The sequence below is a fragment of the Micromys minutus genome (genome assembly GCF_963924665.1).
Source record: "Micromys minutus genome assembly, contig: SCAFFOLD_248, whole genome shotgun sequence".
In the NCBI taxonomy this organism is placed as follows: domain Eukaryota; kingdom Metazoa; phylum Chordata; class Mammalia; order Rodentia; family Muridae; genus Micromys; species Micromys minutus.
Window position 1 is genome coordinate 42,116 of NW_027667204.1, and position 26,281 is coordinate 68,396.

Below are 26,281 nucleotides of genomic sequence, written 5' to 3' on the forward strand. Positions count from 1 at the left end.
ATTCAACCAAACTAAAAAATCTAGATGCAATGGACAATTTTCTAAAGAGATACCAGTTATCAAAGTTAAATCAGGATCAAGTAAATCATCTAAATAGCCCCATAACCCCTAAAGAAATAGAAGTAGTCATCAAAAGCCTCTGAATTCTATCAGACCATCAGAGAAGGCCTAAAACCAAAGCTCTCCAAAGTAGTCTACAATATAGAAACTGAAGAAACACTACCCAATTCATTCTTTAAAGCCACAATTACACTCATACCTAAACCAGACAAAGGTCTTGCAAAGAAAGAGAACTTCAGGCTAATTTCCCTCATGAACACTGATGCAAAAATACTGAATAAAATTCTTGCAAACCGAGTTTAAGAACACATCAAAATGATCATTCACCATAATCAAGTAGGCTTCATCCCTGGGATGCAGGGATGGTCTAACATATGGAAATCAATCAACGTGATCCAACATATAAATAAATTCAAATTATAGATAAAAAAGCACATGGTCATCTCAATAGATGCTGAGAAATCATTCAACAAAATTCAACACATCTTCAAGTAAAAAGTCTTGGAAATAGCAGGAATCCAAGGCCTATACCTTGACATAATAAAAGCAATATACAGCAAACCAATAGCCTACATCAAACTAAAAAGTGAGAAACTAAAATCAGGGACTAGACAAGGCTGCTCACTCTCCCCCTACCTATTAAAATAGTACTGGAAGTCCTGGATGGAGCAATAGAGAGCAAAAGAAAGTCAAAGGGATACAAATTGGAAAGAAAGAAGTAAAAAATATCACTATTTGCAGATGACATGATTGTGTACTAAAGTGACCCCAAAAATTTCACCAGAGAACTTCTACAACTGATAAACAACTTCAGCAAAGCAGTTGGATATAAAATTAACTCAAACAAATCAGTAGCATTCCTCTACTCATAGGATAAACAGGTTGAGAAAGAAATTAGAGAATTGACACCTTTCACAATAGTCACAAAGAATATAAAGTACCCTGGTGTAACCCTAACCAACCAAGTGAAGTATCTCTTTGACAAGAACTTCAAGTCTCTGAAGAAGGAAATTGAAGAAGATCTCAGAAGGTGGAAAGATCTCCCATAGTCATGGATTGGAAAGATCAACATAGTAACAATGGTCATCTTGCCTAAAGCAATCTACAGGTTCAATGTAATCTCCATTAAATACCAACTCAATTCTTCATAGAGTTAGAAAGAGCAATTTGCAAATGCATTTGAAATAACAAAAAACCCAGGAAAGCAAAAACGATTCTCAAAAATAAAAAAAACTTCAGGGGGAATCACTATCCCTGACCTAAACTACATTACAGATCACTCATGATCAAAACTGTATGGTATTGGTAGAGCAACAGGCAGGTAGATCAACGGAATAGAACTAAAGACCCAGAAATGAACCCACATATTTATGGTCACTTGATTTTTGATAAAGGAGCTAAAAACTTTCAATGTAAAAAGGATAGCATCTTCAAAAATTGCTGGTTCACCTGGCAGTCACCAGGCAGAAGAATGCAAATCAATCCTGTCTTATCTCCTTGTACAAAGCTTATGTCTAAGTGAATCAAAGACCTCCATGTAAAACCAGGTATACTGAACCTAATAGAAGAGAAAGTGGGGCAAATCTTAGAACACAGAGACACAGCAAAAATTTTCTGGTCCAGAACAGCAGTGGTTTATGCTCTAAGATGAAGAATTGAGAAATGAGACCTCATAAAATTGCAAAGCTCCTGTAAGGAAAGAACACCACCAACAGATTGACAAAAGATCTTTACCAATCCTACATCTGACAGACGGCTAGTATTCAAAATATACAAAAGAACAAAAACAAAAACAAAAACAAAATCAAAAACTCAAGAAGTTAGACTTCAGAGAATCAAAATAATCCTATTAAAAATGAGGTACAGAGCTAAACAAATAAGTATCAAGTGAGGGATACTGAATGGCTGAAAAGCACCTAAAGAAGTGTTCAACATCCTCATCATTAGAGAAATGCAAAGAAAAGCAACCCTGAGATTCTGCCTCACACCAGTGAGAATGGCTAAGATCAAAAACTCTGGTGACAGTATAAGGTGGACAGGATGTGGAGGAAGAGAAACACTCCTGTATTGTTGGTGGGTTTGCAAGAAAATTGGACATAGTACTACCTGAGGACCCACCTATCCAACTTCTCAGCATATACCCAAAAGATGCTCCAGCATATAGCAAGGACACATGTTCAACCATGTTCATTGTAACCTTCTTTATAATAGCCAGAAGGCCAAAAAAAAAAAAAAAAAAAAAAAAAACTGGGATCCAGGAGGACTGTATTGAAGCCTCTCACCATCCACCGGGCTTTACCCGGGTGCCATAGCACCAACAGGTGAGATTACGGAAGTGAGTTTGAATACATAGACAAAATTTAAATTTTTACACCTATTTTTAAAAATTTGGGGTGATTTTTCTTTCTTTCTTTTTTTTTCTCTTTTTATTTCTCCAGACAGTATTTCATATAGCTCAGGTTGGTTTTAAACTCACAATGTAGCCAAAGATTGGATGTGATGGCACATGTGTTTCCCTATTACCTATGAGGCAGGAAGAAACAACTGATTCTCTGTAAGTTCAAGACCAACTTGGTATGGTCTATGCCTCTAGGCTTCCAGGCAGGACTACATAGTGAGACTCTGTCTAATGTGTAGTGTTTATGAAGTGTGAATTGTACTATAGAAGCTATGGAAGCTTCACTGTCTTCCTACAGCGCAGTATGAGAATTGGAAGGATGGCATTCAACTCCTTTGTGGGAGTTTAGGTTAATTTTCAAGCATAGGGATCTTTTGAGATAGATATTGAATGATAGGTGGGATTTTTTTTTAGATAGATTTTTTTCCCCCGTAAGGCCCTTGAGCACTATGGCCAGCTAGTAATCTTTACTGCAGAAGCTAAGCTTTTAAGGGCAGGAGTCTAAAGAGAATAGGACCTGAGGAGATGCCTACTTGTCATACTAGTTACAGTGGTTATTAAAATTTCTCTTTTTATTAATTGAGAATTTCATACATTTATATACGTGTTTTTATCAAATAAACCCAGAGTAAGTTCACTATTACCTGTATGTCAGATCTTGGTCGCATCTCTGAAGAAAACTGATTGTCCCTCCTCCAGTTGCTATCGCTTGCTAGTAGCTTGTTACCTAGGTGTGGGACCTCATGAGTGTAACCCTGTGCCCGTTCTGAGAGTTTGGGCTGCCTTGATCTTGTGCAGATCTCAACAGTTATTCATCTGAAACTTAGAACCCTATTGTACTAGTGCTTTTAAATGTTAGATATTATCTAGTTTAACTTTTCATCCAAATTCTCTCTAATAATTGGATGAACCGTTGGTGTCTTGTTTGTGCCAGGGTCTCATTTAGTCCAGGCAAACCTCGAACTAGATATGTAGCAGAAGCTGACCGCTAACTCCAGATCCTTCTATCTTTACCCTTAACATGTTCCGGTTATACACATTGCATCACCATGGCCATTCCCAGTGCCTTTTTCAGTGTCTTCTTTGACAGAGAAGTCACAGAGACATGGAGTACCCCTACCTGATAGTTGCTTTCTTTTGGACGACTCAGTCTTTTTAGTTACTATTGTGTGTGTGTGTGTGTGTGTGTCACAGTGTGTGGGGGTGGCTCAGAGGACAACTTACAGGAATTGGTCCTCTCCTACCACATGTGTCCCCCTGGCCTTCACAGGTACCTGCATGCATGCAGGGCACATAAAACCACCCAGATATACACACTTACAAATAAATTAATCACAAATGGTTGAGGAAAAAAATGAGTTCCTTATGCTATTCTTGCTGAACTATGGTGTTTTCACTGTAAATTTACAAAAAGAAAACTTAAGCAGGCAATGGTAATCTCAGCACTCTGGAGGTAGAGAGGCACTTAGATGTCTGAGTTCAAAGCCAGCCTGGTCTAAAGATAAGTTCCAGGACAGCCAGGGCTACACAGGAAAAAAAAAACAAAAAACAAACAAAAGATCTCCAGAAACTTAAAAATGATGTCATGTCTCAGGGTCTCTCAAATATCTTTGCGTATGAGTAAAGTGTATGTTTGTACAGGTATCCTTGCTCATGCATGTCTAGTGAAGGTCAGAGGTATTTTCCTCTATTGCTCTCTCTTGTCTTTTGAGATAGGATCTCTTGCTGAACCATTTCAGCTAGGCTGACAGTCCAGATACCTCAGGATCCATTTGTGTCTGCTGTCTCAGTACGGGGCTGCACAGATACACTCTATCATATCCAGTTTTTCTATGGGCACTGGTGGTCTGAACTCAGGTTTTCAAGCCTGCACAGCAAGCAGTTTACCCTCTGGGACACCTTCCCAGCCCAGCCTATATTTATTCATGTCTTCTCTACTTATCTGTTGTGTGTGACTTGTGTGTGCCTGTGCATCACAATGAACATGTGCTGGTCAGAACACAACTTGTAGGCATCAGTTCTTCCTCTCCATGGGTTCCGAGGGCCAAAGACAGGATGCTTCTTGGCCTTAAGTGCCCAACCAGGCCATCTTGTCAGCTCCTGTTTTATCTTCCTTTAAGACAAGGCTCATAGAGTGCTGGCTTTCCTGGAACTCACTAAATAACCAAGGATGACCTTGAACTTTGGGTCTCCCTGAGACCTCCCCTCGGCCAGGATTCCAGATGTACACCATCCTCCTTGGTTTGATTTATGCTGTGTTGGAAAGCAAACTCATGGCTTTGTACATGCTAGACAAGTACTCTGCCAAGTGAGTTATAGTCTCAGACCAAATACCTTGTAAAACTTGAAAACACTGTAGCTATAGAGATGTTGCAAGGACAGCATAAAGGAGCCATTTATTTCTGGAATCATTGGTAATAAGTTGTCGAGCCTGCAGTCCCTGAATTCTTTACCATATATTTCCAGTAAGAGTCATCATAACATGACAAAGCTATCAAAGTCACAGAAGTGGAAATGTCGCATTATTACTTTCTAATCCTCAGCCATATTCAAATGTTGCCAGATGTTTCAGTAATGCCCTTGATAGAAAAGGATTTAGTTCAAAAATTGTTATGAATAGCTACACCCTTCCTTAGTCTCGAAGTCTAAAGTAGTTCTTGAACCTTTGGTTTTTATGTCTTTTTAAAGCTTTTTTTGTTTTGATACTTGAAAATTACAGGGCACTTATTTCTGTTTGCTTTTCTCTAACATTATGATAACATTTGAACTGGTTTTGGGTTTTTATTGTTTGTTTGGTTGCTTGGGTTTTATTTTCCCCCGCAGAAGCATAACAGGCATGCATTCTCAATGATTCTGGTCAGGCAGTATATGGTTTTGATTTGTCTTATTACTGTTATTGTTAATATATCAGTAACCTATCAAATCTTTCCCTGTAAAGTTAATTTTTTCTTCCCTTTTTGCATAATTGAAATTATGTAGTTCTAATTCTCTTCTACTTTTCTCTTTTACATGATTTTGTTTAATTCTCTTCTAGTTTACTATTTCTTCCCTCTACTTTCTTCTTCATTCTATTCTTAATAATTAAATTGCTCCCTGCTTCCTTTCCCCTCTCCAACTCCCACCATGTCCCATCCCTTTCTCCCTTAAGTAGGTGTCCTCTTTTTAATTGCTGTTACATATACACTCACATACTCGACTGCATGTGTATCCTGCTTTCTTTTGAAAACAGTCTCATTGAGTGTATGCCTACCTTGAACTCATTCTGTAATGCAGTAAAGACTAGCTGTGAGCTCCTAATTCTTGTGCTTCATTCTCCTGAATGCTCGGCTTACAGGCCTGACCCACCACGGCTAACTACCATACCATTTCTTTAGCCATTTCTGAAATAATATTTTTTAGACTTCACTATCAATTCAGTTTTTTCAAATGCGCACCTCCACAGCTTAGTAAGTGTCAATAGTTGTACTTTTGTATCCTTTTTTTAAAAAGATTTATTTATATATCTTATGTGAGTACACTGTCACTGTCCTCAGACACACAAGAAGAGGGCATCAGATCTCATTACAGATGGTTGTGAGCCCCATGTGGTTGCTGGGATTTGAACTCAGGACCTCTGGAAGAATAGTCAGTGCACGTAACTGCTGAGCCATCTCTCCAGCCCTTTGTTATTCTTTTTATTTATCTATTTTTATTATTTTTAATTGTTTATATATCTGTCTTGTCTGTCTCACTGCCTGCCCATCTGCCTGCTTGCCTGACTCTGTTTTTGTAAATATGTACATATGGCTCCAGATGCTTATAGAGGCCAGATGTGTCACATTCTCCTGGAGCTGGTTGTGAGTCACCCAAAATTGGGTACTTAGGAGTTGAACTCAGGTCCTCTGGAAGAGTAGTACATGCTCTTAAACACTTAGTCATTCCTCCAGCCCCTTCTCTAACATTCTCAACCTGGGAAACATGAGAATTAAACTGTATTATTTGCTGACAGTGGCAGGTAGAAAGTGATTCCAATATATGTGTTTTTAACACAATTCTTATTTGTAAGAACAAATCTGGTCTTTTTATATTCACCTCAAAAGTACCCTTTTATAGTCTGGACTTCTGGTACCAGAGTCCAAAGTGCTTTAGACACAGTACATGTGGCTGCAACAGCCAGTGCTTTTTAACTGCTGAGCCATCTCTCCAGCCCCCATTGAATTACTTTTAACCCACTTTTTTCAGTCAATTATATCTTGAACTTAAAAAAAAAATTCTGTCCTGTTTTAGAGACAGAGTATCCCTATGTAACTCAGTCTGGTCTTGATTTATTTTTAAGGCAGGGTCTTAGTATTTTATTTTACCATTGCTGTCCTGGAACTCACTATTTCTATGTAGACATTGCTGGCCTCAAACTCAGAGAACCCTCTGCCTCTGTCTCCAGAGTGCTGGGATTAAAGGTGTGTTCTATCATACCCAGCTTAGATAGAACTTTTGAATATGTTATAGGAAAACTGGAGGCCTGATTCATGAACATCTATGAATGGATGAATCTTTATTAATACTCCATAATAGCAAGGGTTCTGTGTCATATTTAGTCATACTTAAAGGCTACATGTACATTGAACCCGACAATGTGGCTTTTGTATGTTCAGATAGGGACTTCTTTTCATTTATTTATCCACTTTATATCCTAATATCAGCCGCCCCTCCCCTTCCATTTTTACCCTCACACAGCTCCTTTGACCATCCCTCCTCTTCTCTGAGAGGATAGATAATGCCCTGGGTTTCACCCAAACCTGGCACATCAATTCCCTGCTGGGCTAGGTGCATCCTCTTTCACTGAGGCCAGACATGGCAGCCCAAATAGGGGAAGGGGATCACAGGGACGGCACTGCGCCCTCCCCCTCGGTTGTTTGGGAGACCACATGAAGACCAATCTGCACATCTGCTATGTGTGTATAGGGGCCTAGGTCAAGCCCATGCTTGTTCTTCAGTCAGTGGTTCAGTCTCTGGGAGTCCTAAGGTTCTAGGTTAGTTGACGCTGTTGATCTTCTGGAGTCCTCAGATAAGAATTTGTTATTTGTCATAAAAAATTAAAATACTGCTTATTCAAATTCTCTTTCCATCCCAACTCCGTTTTTCTTTAAAGATTTATTTTTTTTTTTATTTTATGTGTATAGGTAATTTGCCCTATGTATGTCTATGGATCATGTGTTGCTGCTGGTCACAGAAGCCAAGAAGAAGCCATAAAATCCCATGGTACTGTAGGTATAGATGGTTGTGAGATGCCATGTGGGTGCTGGAATTGAACATGGATCCTCTGGAAGAGCAGCCAGTGCTCTTAACCACTGAACCTCTCTATATCTCCAGTCCTAATTCTTAATCCTCCTGTTTTAGCCACCCAATTTCTAGATACTGACATGTGCTTTCATGTCTGGCAAGACTTTCATAAGAAAATGCATACCAGAATCTTTTTTGTCCCTGTGGCTGATTAGTGTTTGTTTCTCAGTATAGCCATGGCATTTTTGGAACTCACTCTATAGACCAGGGTGGCCTTGAGGTCAGAGAGTCCCTTTCCTCTTCTGCCTTTGCCTCTGCCTCCAGAGCACTGGAAAAAAGCCTGGCAGAGACTTGTATTTATTTTCCATAATTTAGAATTATTCAAGTTTGGAAGTACAAATACTCAAGTGTAAATCTTTGAAAGGTTCTTTACCATGACCTGGCGGCCTTAATTATCTTAGTCACATCTATATTTGACTTCTTAGCTCTTAAGGGCTTTCAAAAGGTGGCACAGTCGGAGGTCAGTATTTTTCTTTGCTTTTCTTGAGGAATTCAAAACCATGGAACACACAGAACTTTGCTTTGTATTTGCTGTTTTTAATAGACTCTGTCCTAAGAAAGCAACCTCAGGTTTGTTACAAGCAATGGCTGATGGAATTGTAATATGTTAACTAGACGAATAGCTTTGAGAACTACTATCCACAGGGCTTCTGTCTTGCCAGGATACAATGCAACTGTCCTGGCCTATGGGCAGACTGGATCTGAAAAAACGTACTCATTGGGAGGTGCATACACTGCAGAGCAAGAACATGACTCCGCCATTGGCGTTATCCCCAGGGTAATACAACTGCTCTTCAAGGAAAATATTCAAAAGACTGACTTTGAATTTACTCTGAAAGTGTCTTACTTGGAGGTAAGTGATTTCTCTCCAGTTATTCTAAATTCAAGAGTATCTTTGAGAAGGAAAATACATCAAAATGAGATTTTTCTTGGCAGGACTCAAATCAGCAAATTGAATTTTTAGTAAATTGTGTTTTAATAAATTGATAGCCAAAACTTTCTTGCTCAGTTGGATCTGGATGCTACCCAGTTCTTAATTAGAATTATATACTTAATCTGAATATTAGAAGAATTGGCACTGTTGTACAAAAATATGATAGGAATTCTTTAATTTTAGTTTGGCTTCTATTACTGATTCTCTGTGGAGTCTGCAGAAAAGTGCTCGATTTCACTTCACTGCTAAGGCTTGAATCATAATGCTGCTGCTGTTTCATGAAGAATGTTATTAAAAATCAGGCGAAATACTATTCTGTGTGTAAGTGGTGATAAAATGTATATTTATGTAACAGATACTTATTGAACATCTACTATGTGCCAAACCCTGATCTGGGTACTTAGATCATGTATTTGGGAGATATCAGTGGACTAACAGATTTTAAACACACTGACCTCATGAATTCTAGTGTACATCAGTACAAAATTGACTGTCCTACTTCATGACACCAAAAGGCATAAGGCATATTTAGAGACTCTGGCTTCTGAGAAGCTAACTTATTGGTTCTACTCAAGTGACGCAGTGATATCTATATATGAGGAACTATGCTAAACTTACAAAGATTTTGCATGTAATCCAAAATTGTATGTAAGTAGTTCATCCTGATGTTGAATTGCATTGTTATCAGATATAAGAGATAAAATGAGAAGGGGAGTTAAAGATGATTACAATTACACTTTATTTTAATGTTTTATTTTAAATTCTGTGTTCATATATATGTAGGTATGTACACATGAGTCCAGGTTCCTGAGGGAGCCAGAGGCATAGGATCCCCTGGAACTGGAGTTATAGGCAGTTGTAAGCTGCCAGTCATAGGTGCTGGGAATCAAATTTGGGTCCTCTATACAGTAGAGGACCGTTGAGCCATCTCTCCAACCCCACCACCCAGATCAGCCTACTTAGTTTTGATTAATCCAGCCATGGTCAAGGTAATTGAATATACAATGACTGGAGAAACTAGCATATTAAATAGTGACATCAGCTATAGCAGTGAAGAAGTGTAGTGCATATCACATATGAAACATTCTCATAATCTTTTAAAGTTTTACTGTTTTATTGAAGTATTAGTTAACAACTCTTCTTTTCTCTCGCTTCCAACTTCCACCCCGTCTAAAGCTTACATTTTAATTGGTTAAATTGGTAAAAGTGATGCTGTTATGATACCATTGAGGAACTGAATTTTGGGTCTGGAGAGGTGTCTCCATGGAGAAAAAGCACATGCTGTCCTGGAGAATTCCCAGATTTGGTTCTCCATGCTCTAGGGGATCAGATGCCCCTGGCCTCCATTGGCACCTGCATTCACATATGTATACCCACATATATACAAACATATACATAATTAAATAAATAATGCAAATCTTTTTTACAGCACTGAATTTGAACACCAAACATAACTTTGTGTGCTTGCTATTTCCAAGAGACTATCTTAAAAGCAATATTAATTTTGTTATATGAATATATCTCTATACAATATCAAATTCATACATTTAAAGTCCTTTTTCTTCCTCTTTTCCTTTATTCTTTCTTCTACCCCTTCTCTTTTTCCTCTCCCCTTTTCCATCTCCTCTGATCTTTCTTCCTTCTCTCCTACTGCCATCTTTTCTTCTGCTTTCCTCCCCTCTAGTCTTCTCCTGTGTCCACCCATCTTCTCTTTATTCTCTCCCTTCCGCTCCCCTCCCCTCCCCTCCTCTCCCATCCCTTTTCCTATCCTCTCTTCTCCTCGCCTTTGTTTTCTCTTTGCTTTTGTCGTTTGCAATGCTAGGGTCTTGTGAATGATACGCAAGACCAGAGTTTTACCACAGAGTTATTCCATGCCCATTATAGCCTATATAAGTATTATCAAAAATTACCGATAATCTTGCAATTCACATAGAGATGGCCACTATTAACGTATTTTGTCATTTTCTTTCAATAATATCAGATATATAATGAAGAAATTTTGGACCTTCTATGTTAATCTCGTGAGAAATCTTCTCAAATATATATCCGGGAGGATCCTAAGGAAGGCATAAAGGTGTGTTTACCCTTCCTTCCTTTGTTTCTCTTTTCTTGTTCTTTTTTACTTCTCACTTTTTGATGTTATTGCAAATGTTGGTAACATGTTGTCCCTTGTTTTTACCACTGTGCTTTTGATGATTGCTAACATCCCAGTCTTTCAGGTTGTGTTTAGCACAAATTCCTTTAGTTAATCTAGAATTATTAGATGAGTGTTCTTATGGGAAGAAATCCAGTTTCATCATTTTCTTGCTATTTCTTAAAGCATGTAGCAGCAATTAAACATTAATTGTTTACAGGATTTTGAAACCAAGCTCTTTAGTATGGTAGCCACGTGCTACAAGTATAGTTAATTAAAATTGAGCAAGCCAACCCTTAGGCACACTTGCCTCTTATCAAAAGACACCTTTCTGATTACTTTGTTGTCTACAACAGATGTGAAAGATAGCCAAAATCAAAGAAAATTCTACTGGATATCCAAGCCTTATAAGTAAGTTTTATTTTTTTCTAAAACATTTATTGGAAATTCTCTGCATTTACATTTCAGATGTTATCCCTTTCCCACAATTCCACCCTCTCCCACCTCAGCACCTTGGTGTTCTCCTACACTGGGAAAATTAGCCTTCGATAAAAATATGGCCTTTCCCCCCACTGATGTCAGAAAATGCTATTCTCTGCTGCATATGTACCTTGGGCCATGGGTCTTTCCATTTGAGCTCATTGGTTGGTATTTTAGTCCCTAGGAGCTGTGGTGGGCTTGGATAGTTGATAATTTTATTCTTCCTATGGGGTTGCAGACCCTTTCAACTCCTTCAGTCCTTTCTCTAGTTCCTTCATTGGGGTCCTTGTCTGATGGTTAGCTGCAAGCATCCTCCTCTGTATCAGTAAGGCTCTGGTAGAGCTTCTGAGGAGTCATCCATATCAGGTTCTTGCCAGTAAGCACTTCTTGGCATCAGCAATAGTGCCTGGGTTTGGTGGCTGCATATGGGGTGGATCCCCAAGTGAGACAGTCTCTGAATGATCTTTTCTCCAATCCCTGTTTCTCCATTTGTTCCTTTATTTCCTCCCATGAATGTTTTGTTCTTCCTTCTAAGAAAGACTGAGGCATCCACTTTCTGGTCTTCCTTCTCTTTGAGCTTCATAAGTTCTGTGGATGGTTCCTTGGGTATTCCAAGCTTCTTGGACTAGTATCCACTTATAATTGAGTGGATACTATGAGTGTTCTTTTGTGATTGGGTTACCTCACTCAGGATGATAGCTTCAAGTTCCATCCATTTGCCTAGGAATTTCATGAAATCATTGATTTTAATAACTGAGTGAGTACTACACCATTGTGTGTATGTACCACAATTTCTGTATCTACTCCTCTGTTGAAGAACATCTGGGTTCTTTCCAGCTTCTGGCTATTATAAATAAGGCTGCTACGAACATTTGTGTGCATGCTTGTATTTATAGGCACATGTGTATGGGTGGAGCATCTTTGTGGTATATGCCCAAGAGTGGTATAGCTGGGTCCTCAAGTAGTACTATGTACAATGTTCTAAAGAATGCCAGACTGATTTCCAGAGTGGTATAACCAAGTTTAATCTCTGCAACCAATGAGATAAAAGTGGAGAACTGACCCCTACAAGTCATCTGACCTCTACACGTGTTCTTTGGCAGATGCATTGCAGTAGCAGCTAAGTGTGTGTGTACACATATGCTTGTACAATAAATGAATTGTTAAAAAAGACTTTTTATAGTGAAGATAACTATAGCAGGAAAGTTAAATAAGCCTAGACCAGTCTGTCTGGGACAAAAAACTTGGTCTGGGAAATGAAAGGACATGTGTCAGAAAAAGATTATGAAACATCTTAGTTTCTCTCTATGCCCTAACCCCTACCAACAGTATGCAATTATGCAAACTTCTGATGAAAACATTGTCCTGGCTTCTCATAGTGGGTTTTTTATCTTTTGTATCTATCTTTCCAATTTTGTTGCTCCTGGAACTTTAGAGAGAATTTATTGTTGTATCTTCATCATCTAGTATTGGTGTTAGTAGTATGCTGGCATTTTAGGAAGGCTGACTGGAAATGAATTGAAAGGGAGAAAGATTAGGCTAATAGAGATGCAATTGGGGAAATCATTGCCTTGTTTTTCCACACAAGGTAATGTTGCTGTGGGTGTGGTTTAAAAAAAAAAACCAAGGAAGTCATCAATTCCTAAGAATATCTGAGTTAGTGATGTATGGATATGAAGGAGTAGGAGGAACTGACAATGATTTAAAGTTTGGAGACGTTGAGGATAGTTTTTAATAAACATGAAGCAGTAGGAAGGAGGCTTGGTATCAGTGAAAGCAAGATGAATTTGGTTTATAATGTACTGATTCTAACGGATAAGCAGGCAGCCGCTAGAAATAAAGAAAGAGAAATTAGAGTCTCAGATACAGATTAGACTAAGATCATAGCATACTAAGGCTAGCAGGAAACTCATGAATTCCCTAGGCCTATCACCTGACCTCCAAACTCTTAAGAGAATGACTTCTGTAAATTCCCCCAGGTATTTAAAGTACTATGCCCAAAACTTGATGTTTGTGGTTTCCTAGATCCAGAAAGCCTGCCATACTGTTTCCTCTAAAAGAAAAGCGAGTATAAAGTGGATTGCTGGCACAGGAGGAATTTGGAGCAAACAGAAATGCTGTAGCAATTGTGTTATACTTGATTTCTTTGGGGGCAAAAGTTGACTTTGACTTGGGACTCCTTAGAAACCAGCTAACTTTCAAGATCTAGAGACCTACTCTGACTCCAGTATTATCTATTACCCTGTTTTTCAACTTTGTAGGGAAGATTGGAGACCTTGCTTCTTAGACATCATCATAGAGTTTAAAAGTCCACCTTTTCACAACTCTCGTGTATACTGCTATTTTGCTAGAACAGGAAGGCATTTCTCACTTGCTAATCCCTATATTGATGTCAAGTATTAGAAGGAATTCAAGGAAGCTTTTTTTCCCTCTTGCAATTAGATTGTGGGACTGACAGAGAAGACTATGCTAGTCGCCTCGGACACTGTTTCCTGTCTAGAGCAGGGCAACAACTCCAGGACTGTGGCCTCCACGGCTATGAACTCACAGTCATCTCGCTCTTATGCCATCTTTACCATCGCCATCGAACAAAGGAAGAAAAATGGCAAGTAAGTTAGAGTGTCACAATTGTGTTCTGTGGAGGCCAAACGCCAGGTGGCTGCCTAGGTTGATTTGACATTCAAACTTTAGAATGATGAGCATTAATGACCACTGGAGCTACTTTTACTGTTTTGATCTAAAATGAGAGCTGGCCAATCAGCTCTGATAGCTCAACTGCTCTTAAGCTTGTATATTGTTTTCACCAAGCCTTCCTTTTATTATCACAGAAATAGCAGTTTCATTCCAAGCTGCATCTTGTAGACCTTGCTGGATCAGAAAGACAGAAGAAGACCAAGGCTGAGGGAGATTGTCTGAAAGAGGGTAAGACATTTACAGTCAGCTCTCAAGGAAAACCCGCATGCTTTTGTTGCTATTGTTGGTATTTTGAAGGGACTCTTTCAGTTCATCTTCTAAGTGTCTACAGTTCAGATTTGAAATCACTTTCAGAAATAGTGAAAAATTATTCCTTTCCCTTGCACTGATTCACAAATTCAGGTGTGAAATTGTAATCTCCTCCTCAGTTGATTTACATCTGGTCCAATAAATTCTAGTTTTAATATATCTCTATCAACTTATAATTAAAATAGTCCAGTTTATTGTTCCGTGTACTCACTGTTCCTTTCAGATGTTGCCATGTGTAAACCTTATCAGCATGTTTTTTTTATATCTTCGCTCCAGTCACATTACAGTAACCCAGAGATACGTATGAGTTATTCTTTGGCATCTGGTTTTCGTTTCTGGATGAGTTTTATATACGCCCTTCTTGTTTTATATTCACACTTGGATTTTTAGCTTTCTTAATATACTTTTAAAGGTTCTTGCCTTCTTTTTTTTTTAGGTGTTTAGTTCTGAGTTGATTTTTGGGAAGAGATTTACATAATTGAAATACAATGTGTATACATCATATTGTATTTATAACTGTACATGTAAATGGATTTTGTATATTCAGAGTTGTGCAGACATCACCACAGCCTCATCTCAGAATATTTTGTCACCCCAAAGAGAAGCACCATAATCCACAGAGCTCACCCCTCATTCCCATCTATCTCTAGAGAAAACATAGGAGCTTTGGTGACTGATGTCTCTCACTTAGCATAAAGTCATGGAGCATGTTAATCAGTACCCCGTCCTTTTATTGCTGAGCAATATTCAGTTGTATGGTTATATCACATTTTTTTCCTTTCATCAGTTGTCCAACGTTAGCTTTTGTATTATTCTCTGAACCTCTCTATATAAGTTTTCATACAAACAAACTGGTTTTGTTTTTGTTTTGAGAAAGGGACTTTCTCTCTATTTGTGGCTCACCCAGAATTCAGTATGTAGCCCAGGCTGGGGTCTCATAGGGATCCACCTACCTCTGTCTCTTGAGTGCTTGAGGTAAAGGAGTGCCACTGTGCCTGACCTCAGACAAACTATTATCTTGAGAACATACATAGGGATAGACTTGCTGGGTTATTGGTTAACTCCATTTTAACCTTTTTTTCTATAAAAACAATTCAGTCCTTTTAAAACTATACAATGAGTGGATTTTAGCATATTCATGAGGAGTTGTTTAACTGTCACCAAAATAAATTTTAGAATGTTTTTATTCTTCCTGGAAAGAAGCTGATACCCATTAGCAGTCACTCCCTTCTCTTTTCAGTGTCTGCTTCTGCCCTGGCAATAATGAATTCTCTCCTCTACACATTTATCTTTTGAGCATCTCATGTAGAAAGTTTTATAGTATGTGCCCTGTTTTCATTAACTGATATTTTTAGAGCTAGTACCTAAGTTCTTGTGCATGCTAATCTTGAGCTATGGCCCTAGCCCTTCCTTCATTGACTGTTTTTCTTAAATCATGTTTTCATAATTCACCCATGTTATAGCATGTATCAATGTTTCATTCCTTTTCATTGAAATTTAATAATTGATTTTATAGAAATAACACCTTTTATTGATGCATTCTTCCTTTCAGTGGTTTCCAAGTTTTGTTTGTTTGTCTTTGTTTCTTTGGTTATTATGACTAATGATGCTAGTTTGTTGGTTTGTTTGTTTTTTTAATCAAGTATCATGTAGCCCAAGCTAGCCTTGAACTTACTATGTAACCAGTGCTAGTATTATAGGCATGTGTTACTACCATATTGGCTATGAATATTTATTTCTTTTTGGTATATATGAATAGAATTGCTATCCTGAAACTCACTATGTAGACCACAGTGGCCTTGAACTCACAAGGATCCTCCAGTTTCTGCCTCCTGAGGTCCGGGATTAAAGGCCTGCACCACTGTACTGGGTATTTAAGTCTTTTAAAAAATATTTCTTGAATTATTTTATATATATTTAGTATTCTATTTGCATGTATACCTGCATGCCAGAAGAAGGCATCATATCCTAATATAGATGGTTGTGAGCCACCATGTGGTTGCTGGGAAATGAACTCAGGACCTCTGGAAGAGCAGTCAGTGCTCTTAACCACTGAGCCATCTCTCCAGCCCATATTCATTTCTTTTTAATTCTAGCCCTCCTAGTAGTTATGAAATAGTATCTCATTGTGGTTTTCATCTATATGATGAAAATTGCTTCACATACTCATTGACAACTTGTATATCCTCTTAGGGAAAATGACCATTTATACCAGTTATGTTTGATTCATTTCAAATAATTTTTGCATGGAGGTTAAGATTATTTTCTTATTTCTAATCTTGTTCGTGTGTATATCCAGTTATCAATTATCATTTGTTTGAAGACTGTTCTTTTCCCACTGAATTTTCTTGGCCCCGTAAGGAAGTACTTAGACTAGTCTCTTCGCTTTCACCAGCACCTCCCTGACTTGATTACTATACTTGGTGACTTTTAAAGTTGGCAAATGTGACACCTCCCAACATATTTTTTTCAAGATTGCATTGATTCTTTGAGGTTCCTGAAATTTCCATGGCAATTTAGGGATCAACTTATTGATTCCTGCAAAGAATCCAGCAGGAGATTTCATAGGTGTCATATCCAGTCAGCAGATCTATGTGGAGAGCTTTGCCTTCAGCAATGTTCAGTCTCAAAATTGTGAATGCTGTCTTGTTTTCTTTACTATCTTTTAATGAGCTTTACTTTTTTGAAGTATTACATTAATGGTTCTGTTAATTTCATTTCTAAGTATTCTTGTCAGAGCTATTAAAATGGAATTGTTTTGTTAATTTCATTTTAAAAGTGTTTATTGAGTTTAATAAGTTGATCTTGTATCCATTGACCTACCCAATTTGTTGGTTCTAATAGTTTGGTTAGATCTTTTGGGATGACTTTAGGATTTGTGAAGAGAGAATTTTAACTTCTCTCATTACAATCTGGATGCTTTTCTTTCTTTCTTTCTTTATTTTTCTTTTCTACCTATTTGTCCTTGTAGAAGAAGCTTCAGTACATTATTTGGTAATAAGTGAATATTGTAGTGTTCTTGATCTTGAGAGAATAAACAGTTTGTTTTTACATTGAGTTTATGTTTGCTGTGCATTTTTCATAAAAGCCTCCGCCCATGTTGAGGAAGCACCATGTCTGGTTGATGAGCATTGCTTTTATTGTGTATGAGTATTTGTCAAAAGCTTTTTATAATTTTTAACATTGTTTTTATGCTTGGATTTATTCCTAGTTTCTGGTGATGCTGTTTTAGTCGGTTTCAGTCCTGTAGCTTTCTTGAACTAACTCTGTAAAGTTTGTATTCTCTCTAGTTTGCCTTCACACCAGCTTAGTGATGGGCTAGTGACTAGTCTCATATCTCCTTAAATGTGTGGACTTGCAAATCTTCCATTATTTTCCAAGGACTTTGTGCATAGACCTTCTACACCCAGGCACCTTATAACTCTGCTTTAGCATTTATTCATTGCTTGAGCAAATCTCAAATCTTATATGTTTTTCATCAATTATTTTGCCAAATAGAATTGGCTATTGTTGGGGTGATTTTTTTCCTCTCTTTTTAAGTTTACTGAGTTTTATTCTTTACAAATAAACATCATATATGTTCAAAATAGTGCAATATTTTAATAATATAAATGTATTATGAAATGATTGGCAAGGTCAAAGCTAATTAATATATCCATAGCTTTACGGTTTTAGTTGGTGTTCTATTGTAAACACCATAACCAAGGCAACTCTTATAAAAGAAAGCATTTAGTTGGGGGCTTGCTTACAGTTTCAAAGACTTAGTCCATTATCACCATGGCAGACAGTTTGGTGGCAGGCAGGTATGGCACTGAAGAAGTAGCTGAGAGGTACATCCTAATCCACAAGCAGAGAGAGACTGGCTGACTCTGAGAGACTGGGTCTGGTATGGGTTTTTAGGACCTCAAGGCCTACCCCAGTGACACTTCCTCCATAAAGGCCACACTCCTAATTCATTCAAATATAAAAGATGACTAAAAAGATTAACAAAATAAAAAACAAAGCTGAAGCAAAAAGATTATAAATTCTAGGCCAGACCGGGCCCATAGTAAGACTTTAAGAATGGGGCTAGAGAGATATCTCAGAAGTTTAGAGAATTTGCTGAGCAAGCATGACCACAGTTTGGATCACAGCACTCTTGTAACAAACCAGAAATCTTGCTAATACCTACAGTTCAGAACAGGGTGGAGACAGGAACACCATTGTGATTTGTAGGCTTCCGACCTACCAGAGAAAATGTGAGTCTCAGTCAGGTTCAGGTGAGACCCTGCCTCAAAAGAATAGGCATAAAACTATAGTGGAAGACACTCAATGTCATCTTCTGGCCTCCACATTCACACATGCACAGATATTCAGATGCACACATATATAAATAAATAAATCATTAAAAAATAAGGCTGACTTTAGTTGTAGCCAAAGAACACAGTTGTTCAGCATGCAGGAAAATGGAACCAATTGGAGATTATATTAAGCAAAATAAGTCAGTCAGAATAAAAATATGTTTTCTCTAATCATGGATTCAAGATTTTATACAGGCACATAAAATCTTTGTGTGTATGTGTGTGTGTCTGTGTGTGCATGCATATTAAAAGTAGAAAATCTGTATATGAGCCTATGGGGGCTATTTTATTTAAACCACCAAAATCTTCTCCCTGGCCCCATAGGCGTGTAGCCCTGTCATAATACAAAAATGTATTAAGTCTAACTTCAAAAGTTTCTGTACACTGTTTAAAAGTTCAAAGTTTCTTCTGAGACTCATACAATCTCTTAACTGTAACCCCCTGTGAAATCAAAATCAAAAAGCAGATCACATACTTCCAACATACAATGGCACATTATCATTCCAAAAGGGAAGAAAGGAAGCATAGGGAGGAACTATTGAACCAAAGCAAGAAAGGCTGCAAACCATAAGAGCAAACCAAAAATTCTGCGTTTCTGCCTGATGTCAAAGCACTCTTCAGATCTTCAACTCCTTTCATCTGTGTTGATTATAACATACTTTCTTTTCTCTTGGGGGTGGTTCCATACCCTTTTAACAGCTCTCCTTGGCAAATATCCCACAACTCTAGCATCTTGAGCATCTTGGTGTCTCAGAGGCGATCCAGGCTTTGTCTTCACAGCTTCACATAATGACCTCTCTGGTCCATTGGTTTGCTTTGTAGTGCTGACAACTGAACTTGCACATGCTAGACAAGTACTATACTACTGAGCTGTGTTCCTCAGCCTGGCATAATGTTTTTTAGGCTTATGTATATTCTTGCTTTGGTTAGTGATTGTCTCTTTGTATTTCTGAATAATGTTCTAGCCTTTAGCCTTTTATTAGACAATGATTTGACTTCCATTATCTTTTTTGATTATTTCAACTTTTAGCCATTATGAATAATGCTGTTCAGAACATTTGTGTGTGTGCCCTTTTGTGAACTCCAAGACATTCTTAGGAATATAAGAGGGTAAAATATGTGTTCATGTTGATTAGCAGTTATCTACCATACTTGGTACCATTTTATATCTCCAGTGTATGAGGGCTTCCACTTGTTCATGTCTTCACAATTCAGAATGCTTCATACATTGTAATAGGTGTCAAATTGTATATTCTCATAGTTTTAATTTTATTTTCTAGATGATGTTTGCTGGCTCCCTTTTAATATTCTTACTGTCTACTGGCTACTCTACTTTTTCTGAAGTGTCTGCTCAGATCTTTCTTGCCTTTTTCAGAATTTGAATTTTTTTTATCTTTTTGATGAGGTTTGTATTCTTGATATTTTCTGGGTTTAAGCAGGAAGTACTTAGGTTACAAATATTCTTTTCCAGATTGCAAGTTACCTGTTTTTTGTTTTGTTTTGTTTTGAGATAGGAGTTTGTTTTGTAGCTCAAGCTGGCCTGGAACTCACTATGTAGCCTGAGATAGCCTTGAGCTGTGGATCTTCCTGTCTTTGCCCCTGACTGCTAGATTATAGTGGGTCCCATCACACTTGGTTCCTGCCTATTTTGTTTTGCATTTTTATATGTGTGCATACGTTTGTGTATATGTGTATGCTCACAAGCACATGCCAAGATCGACATGTAAAGATCAGAGGATAACTTGTGGAGTTGTTTCTCTTACTATGTGGGTCCTGGGGATCATACTCAGGCAAGCACCTTTACCCACCAAACCATGTTATTGACCATTGTGTCTTTGGTTTTTTGAGACAGGGTTTCTCTGTGTGGCCCTGGTTGTCCTGGAACTCTCTCTATAGACCAGGCTGACCTCAAACTCAAAGATCTACCTGCCTCTGCCTCCAAGTGCTGGAATTAAAGGTGTGTGCCAACACCACCCAGCTGAATCATACCTGTTTTAATGATGTCTTTTGTTAAACAAAACACATGGAGGTGGTTTAAGCCGTCAATTTTTTTCTTTAATAACATACTGTTTTTGATGTCTTATCTAATAAATCTTTGCCTACTACAAAATTATTAAGTGTGTTCCTACCTGGTTTTATGGACTTAGTTTGAATTTAATATTCCGATGTGTCTTAAATTACTTTTTGCTTATAAAATGAGATAGGAACTGAGGAACATTTTTCCTTTACATGATATCCTGTTGTTTATTAAATAGGAGTTCCTTTTAAAGCACATATTTACTCTCTTTTACTCCTAAGTATGTCCTGGAGTGAAATTAAAACATCTTCACAAAAGAGCATGCACACATGTTCTGAAGAGCATTATTCATTAGGCAGGGAATGTAGCTCAGTGGTAGAATGCTCACCTAGCATGCACAAGGCCCTATATTCCGTCCTCACACTACAAAAAAAAAAAAAAAAAAAAAAAAAAAAAAAAACCCTTGAAAGAAGGATTTATTTCTAGACTGTTCTGTAGTATGGATCGATTGTTTTTGAGTGCATCTTTAAAGAGTCAGGTGTTTATTGTGTTTTACTCTGGAAAGGCAAGTTTCCCTATCTTTTATTTTGCCAGAATTGCTTTCTGAGAATTTTAGAATGATATAGTCAAGTCATGGAAATTGGAATTCAATTAATAAATTAAGGAAAATTTGGGTAAATTTTACAGCTGTCTTGATACAATTTATTTTATTTATTTACATGCTTTTGTTGATGTTTTCTATGTCTGTCTGGGAAAATATTCCTCTTCAGATCTTGGTCTGGTACCTACCTACCTCCTTGCATCATTGCTTTCTTCGCTTCTTTCATCTACCAGTTGAGTTTCAGAGATTGTCTCAGTGGTATCCACTGTCCGTCCATTGGTCCTTCCTCCCTCCCTCCCTCTCTCCCTCCATCCCTCCCTCCCACCCTTCCTTCCTTCCTTCTCTCCCTCCCCATGGCTGGTTCAGAACTCACTCTGCAAACCAGGCTGCTCTTGAACTCAGGGCCACCTGCCTCTACCCCGTCTCCTGAGTGATGTCACATTATTTTCAGTTAAACACTTTGGACTTTCCATTTCATTCTGCCTCACTTCTTTTGTTAACTTCATTAGGGTTATACGGGTTGGTGCCAGTGATAATTGGCATTCTTCTTTTTTTAATACTCCAGCCAGAAAGTTCTCAGTGCTTCACTGTTAGCTATCTACTGTACATTTATAGAATATAGCCATTATCAAATTAAGAAAGTGATCTTTAATTGCTCATTTGCACTTTTAAATTATTATTTTATTTTATGTGTCATAAAATAAATGTGTCCTGCTTGAATGACTGTGTACTGCATATGTGCCTGGTTCCCCCACAGGTCAGAAGAGAGAGTTATAAGTCACAATTTAGGTGCTAGGAATGGGATCTGGGTCCTCTGGAAGAGCAGCCAGTGTTTCTAATCACTGAACCACCTCTCCAGCCCTAGTTGTATATTTTAAAATAAAAAATGAGTATCAGATAGTCATAATAGACATACCATATTCCCAACATGTAGGAAGTAGAAGCCAGAGGCTCATGAGTTCAGGGCCATCTTCAGCTACATAGTGAGTTGGAGGCCAGCCTGGACTATATATATGAAATAGATATATAGGAGAAGTATCCTTTTTCTTATACTCTGTTTATAGAATTCTAAAAAATAGATTTTCTATAATGTACTTAATTGACCATGGGGGCTATGTTTTCTCTCTGCTGATGGATTTAATGTGTTAGTTATTATATCTTAGAACTTTTGCGAATCTATCCATGTAAGAAAGTGCCTATAACATTTTTGGTATACATGCTTTCTCATCTAATAGTAGTTTGAATATAAAATGATTTGGAAAACTTTTATTTTTGTTTTAATACCATTTATACAATAGTTGAATTATTTTCAAATGTGCTTTTGATGATTTGATTTTGAATATGTTGATTTAATTTTGCCGATTTGTGTTTTCAGAAAATTATTCATTTTCTGTAGCCTTTCAAATTTGTTTACATAATATTGTAAATAGGCTTACTTTATATTTTAATTTCTCTCAGATTTTGTGCTTTGTTTTAGTTAGTATATCTTCCTTTTCTGTGTGACATTTGAGAGATTGGTTGACTAGCTTTCTGTTTTTATTTTTATTCTTTCACTTTGTGCTTCGGTTGTTGGATTTTCTACTCCTTGTATGGATTTTTGGGTTGATTTATTTATTTATTTTATGTATATAAGTACACTGTGGCTGTCTTCAGACACACCAGAAGAGGGCATCAGATCCTGTTAAAGAAGGTTGTGAGCCACCATGTGGTTGCTCTAAATTGAACTCAGGACCTCTGGAAGGGCAGTCAGTGCTCTTAACCACTGAGCTATCTCTCCAGCCCCAAAAGGGTGCTTTATAGAATGTTTTACAAGCATGTACAAAAGTGGTATGGGTGATGTGATGACTCCCCTCGATATGTGAAGCAATTTTAATGGTGATTAATATGTGACCAGTCTTGTTTCATCTGTATCCTACCTACTTTCTTTCTCTGATAGCATTTTGGTGAGGTAGGCAGATTTGGGGCCATTGATGGAAAATATTCTTAAGTGAATCCCAGATGTCTTGTTTCATTTCAGTGTGTATATGTAAAAAATAAGAACTCTTTAAAAGACTCTTGTCTAAAATGCCTTGATTAAATTGTCTCCAATTTTATTTGAATAATAATATAAATAAGACCCATACTTTGTTGTTATTTGATAGGCTCTTGGTTTTGTTTCCTGTTTGAGACAGGTTCTCACCGCTAAGACCAGGCTGGCCTCAAACTCATGCTCCTTCTTAACTCCTACTTACTGTCCCTGTCACCAGACTGCAGTTGCAGTTATGAGGTGCCATATCCTGATTTCTAGATCCTTTAAAATCTGTAGATAGCTTCTCTACCCCTTCTTCCCCTCACATTCTTGGGAACTTATTGACTGAAGAATTCAGATTGTCCTACAGATTCCCCAGTCTGAATCTCACTGATTGTGTGTATTTGGAGGGCTTTATCTTGCCTTGTCTTTGATCTACTACTTTTACTTGCCTCATTTATAAAACTTATTTTCTGAGATATGACGATTCAACAAATTCATTGTTAGAAACTAGTAGAAGTCCTAGTAACTGGTAGCCTCATTATAACTATTAAATTTTTGTGTGTCTAATAAAATGATGTCTAATAAACAACAAAGTATGCTATAATATTTTTGTAGTTTGTCAGTTACATTAATACTGCAGAGTTTGGTAGGTGCTTGTTAGCATTTGAAGTAGTTTTGAGTGTAGAAGAGGGTCTTATGGGGGTAGCTTCTACCAGTGGAATTTTGTCAATTTCCATTCTCAAAGATAAGTCTTCCTCTGTTAGGATTCACGTTCTACCTGTTGTGAAATACGAAAGTTGTTAGACTCCTCCATAATACCTGCAGAGAGGGTGGGTACAGCCCATCTGAGTATTGCTACATGCAGTATTATGGACATTGGGGAAAGCAGACGTATCTAAATGGCTGATTTGATTTTTGAGGCAAAGAAGGTAATAAAAATCTGCAGTTGAGTCCTAAATAAAGTGAAAGGTGCTAAGAACTGAAAGAAAGGCAGGAATGAAGCACAACCATATGTCACATAATCACAACAGTGGGCCACATGCACAACTTCGGATCCAGAAGATTGTATCTCCTAGAACTATTGTTGTCATCTCAGTTCATGTGTGATGTTTACAACAATAATCAACTTACCTAATGTGCTTGTTCTTGCAATGCCTCCTGCTGCCAAGTGACTAGTAGAAAAAAGACCACAGAGGAAAAACTTTTGAATATGATTTGGAGTATATCAGATTTGGAATACATATTAGAAAAAGTCCTGGAGGAGGTAGTTAATTCTGGATATTAGAAACATCTGGGCTAGAGACATATATTTGAAAACTATGGAACTAGATAATGAGAAAGCAACACTACATAATAGCGAGGAACACATACTTTTTCAGGCCAAGAGTAAACTAGTCAAATAAGACATCATCGAGGAGTCAGAGATTGGTGTGATACACAGAAGCCCAGGTATGGGTTTCCATCCGAAAGGGATTGTCATTTGTGGCAAATGCTTCATTGTTCTTACATAATGAAAGCTGAGAAAAGGATAGATTTTCCCACTGAGGTTTTCAAGGGATTTTGCCAAAGCAGTCTAAGGAATTAGGTCAGGTTACATTGGATTAAGGGACAGATTTAACTACTATTGTAAGTGTGGGCTGTCACATTTGTCTTTTTCATTGATTTCACTATTTGTGTACTTTTTAGCAACATGTAATGATTTTCTGCTAATTTCTAAACTTAACATAAATGGCTTCATTATGTATGTGTGTTCCGTAACTATTTTCTTCAACATTATGTTCTTGAAATTCATCCATTTGGAAATATATTTGTGTTCCAATACAATTTTTATTAATTGCAGTCTTGAAGTTTCTTGATATGAAATTGGTAAAAAGAAAATTACCTCTGCCAATATTTATTAGTATTATTTCTCTTGCCTTTTTTATTTATGAGTAAGAGGGGTGTCAAAGAATATACCCCGGGTTTATGAAGTTGTTTTTCTCATGGGAATGTAGCTTCCAGATTAAATTGGAATTGTTTTAATATTTTATTATTTGAGATGATAAATGGTATTGTTTTTGGCAAATAATAGTTAATTGTTTTAGTTCTTTCAAGAGTTTTTTTTTTTAATACTAAGTTATCTTTTTCCTTCAACTTTAAAACAAAACAAAAGTTGTGTTTTAGTATATTGCTTCTCCTCTCTGGCTGTTTAGTACCTTGAGTATATAAGTTTCCTTTGTTCACTGAGGCTCAAGCATTCGGCTGCTGTGCCATGGCAGCCATCTACATGGAAAGGGCACAATGCTTTCTTCCCATGAGCCAACACTTAGTAGCAGCCATGCCACTGAGCAGCCTGTAGGAGGCGTCAGAAGTGAACAAACAGCCCTCACAGAGTCTCTCTGGCTGCACTCATGCAGTCTTACTCGTACGACTGGCCCAGCAGCTGCTTGGTGGAAGAATACTCAACTAGATTTGAGAATCTAGGGCATGTGGCATACCTCAATTTTCCATCTTTTCCCAAAGTACAAAATTTTAAAATAGATGCTCTCTTATTCCCAAAAAGGCACAGCATGAGTTGATTCCTCTTTGTACTAAATATTGTTACTGATTTGCTAAGTGAAATTGTTGCCTCATGGGTTGAATATACTTTTATGTTTATAGACCATGTTTGTTCCTTGTTGAATTGCCTCTTCCAGGTATTTTTCTTCCTTTAGTTAGTAAGCATATTTCCCATTACATGTATCCCCATTTTTGTTTAGATTTTGGCTATTTAAGCGACCACCAGATAGATTACAAATACATTACAGGAAGTTAGCAAGTGTGTTAGTTCACTGAAGTATTAGTGTACACATATGAAAGTGCCTGATGATAGTTGTACTGTTTTAGTGAATGTTTACTAAGTAAAATACACACAAGGAGCAGTAAGATGAAGAAACGGTATTAGAAGTTCCCAGAAGTTCATTTGTGCTCTTTTCTATTCTCCTTAAAGGAGAACCACAGCCCAA

The 26,281-nt window shown here is 37.5% G+C and overlaps 1 protein-coding gene across 1 annotated transcript in view; it reads left to right on the forward strand.

The window, feature by feature from the left end:
- LOC308416188 (chromosome-associated kinesin KIF4-like) overlaps positions 1-26,281 on the forward strand; it is a gene marked incomplete at its 5' end in the record, with an annotated part of 95,600 nt that overhangs the window by 12,246 nt on the left and 57,073 nt on the right. Inside the window, 6 exon segments of the mRNA XM_080942612.1 lie at positions 8,440-8,630; positions 10,693-10,725; positions 10,729-10,785; positions 13,768-13,934; positions 14,154-14,161; positions 14,164-14,247. Of these exon segments, the coding sequence (XP_080798738.1) occupies positions 8,440-8,630; positions 10,693-10,725; positions 10,729-10,785; positions 13,768-13,934; positions 14,154-14,161; positions 14,164-14,247 (540 nt within the window).